We start from the raw sequence: 1551 nt of genomic DNA, 5'->3' as shown, positions 1-1551 counted from the left end.
GGCGCGGGCCGGGCCACGGGGCGTGGAGCTGAGCGAGCGCAGCCTGGGCCAGGCGCTGGACTCGGACACGGGCAGCGGGATGCTGTTCCTCAGCAACATCACGCTGGCCCACGCCGGCACGTATGAGTGCGAGGCCTCCAACCCCGGCGGCACGGCCCGCGTGCTCTTCCAGCTCACCGTCAACCTGTCCCTGCACCAGCAGCAGCAGCAGCGCGGGGCCCCGGGCGCGGACGTGAGCCAGGAGCCCCTCTACGACCTGGAGAGCATGGACTTCCAGGCGCTGAGCGTGGCCACGCAGACGGCCATCGCCGTGGGCATCGCGCTGCTGGCCCTGGTCGCCCTGCTGCTGCTGGCCATGATCGGCCGCAAGCACCGCAAGCGGAAACGGGCCAAGAAGGAGGAGAACATCCTCTACGTCAACGACTACTCGGACGGGCCCACCACCTTCGCCCAGCTGGAGGAGTACCGGGACGCACGGGGCCACGAGATGTTCGTCATCGACCGCAGCAAGCCACTCTTCGCCACCTACAAGGACCCCGAGGCGCTGAGCGGGCCCTTCCCGGGGCTGCCGGAGCCCGTGCAGGATCAGGCCACCCAGACGCCGGAGGGGGCCGAGGAGGAGGAGGGCGAGCAGGAGCCCGGCGAGCTCTTCGTCAATCAGGGGCTGGTGTTCCAGCCGCAGATCGCGTACGAGATCCACTGCTGAGGGCCCGAGCCCCCGACCTTTGGCCTCCGTCCCTGGCGCTCTGCCCCTCCCTGACTTCAGCCGAGCCCGGGTATCACCAGCAATGGGCGCTGGGCAGCCCCCGGCCCGAGGGCTTGCTCCTGACCCCCTGACCGGAAAGCTAGCCCCCCTCCAGGACCCACTCCCGCCCCGGCCGGCGAGACACTGTGACTCCCCCCAGCAGACGCCCCCGGGGCCGAGCTGCGCTCAGCGGGTCCCGTCCTTTGTTCCTTTTAAGTAAAGAAATAAAGCGGCATCGCTGTCCCGGGCTGGGGGCCCCGTCCCTGCGGCCCCTGCTCCCAGGGGCAGAGGCAGCCCAGGCCCCACGAGGGCAAGAAACACTCACCTGTGGCAGTGCCCGGGGCTGCCAGCTTCAGTCCTGTGCTGTATTGGGGCGACCCATCCCCGGGGTCTAGGGGCCTTGATTGACTCTAGCGAGGGGCCGTGTCCCTTTTGGGGGTGGAAGGGCAGCGGGTGTAAGCCCCCAGGTCTCTGTGCAGTGCCCCCCACCTGGGTGGAGGGAGGTGGGACTCCAGGAGCGGGTAGCAGCTGTGCCAGGCAGCGGGCACATCCTGGCCCCTCCGCGCCCACGACATAACAGAGAGCTGCAGTTGCCTCGGCTTTATTGGGAACAGATGGGGCGTCCCCAAGTCCCGCGGCCCCCGCCCTATCGGTACCGCGGGGGGCCCCAGCGGTCGTCAGGCTCCTCGTCCGTCTCGTCCCTCTCCGCACGCCCGGCCTCCTCCAGGCAGACGCGGGTGCAGCGGCTGCGGAAGGTGGACTGGATGCGCAGGGCCGCGGGGTGGTGCTGGCACAGCGCGCGCCGC

The 1551-nt window shown here is 70.1% G+C and overlaps 1 protein-coding gene across 1 annotated transcript in view; it reads left to right on the top strand.

The window, feature by feature from the left end:
* LRRC24 (leucine rich repeat containing 24) overlaps positions 1-1483 on the top strand; it is a gene marked incomplete at its 5' end in the record, with an annotated part of 3288 nt that extends 1805 nt beyond the window's left edge. The window contains 1 exon segment of the mRNA XM_025193695.1: positions 1-1483. This exon segment is cut by the window's left edge and continues 65 nt beyond it. Coding sequence (XP_025049480.1) covers positions 1-706 — 706 coding nt within the window.
* Positions 1484-1551: the final 68 nt, after the last annotated feature.

This window comes from Alligator sinensis, unplaced genomic scaffold (assembly GCF_000455745.1).
Source record: "Alligator sinensis unplaced genomic scaffold, ASM45574v1 scaffold446_1, whole genome shotgun sequence".
Lineage (NCBI taxonomy): Eukaryota > Metazoa > Chordata > Crocodylia > Alligatoridae > Alligator > Alligator sinensis.
This window is presented reverse-complemented; position numbering and strand designations above follow the sequence as displayed.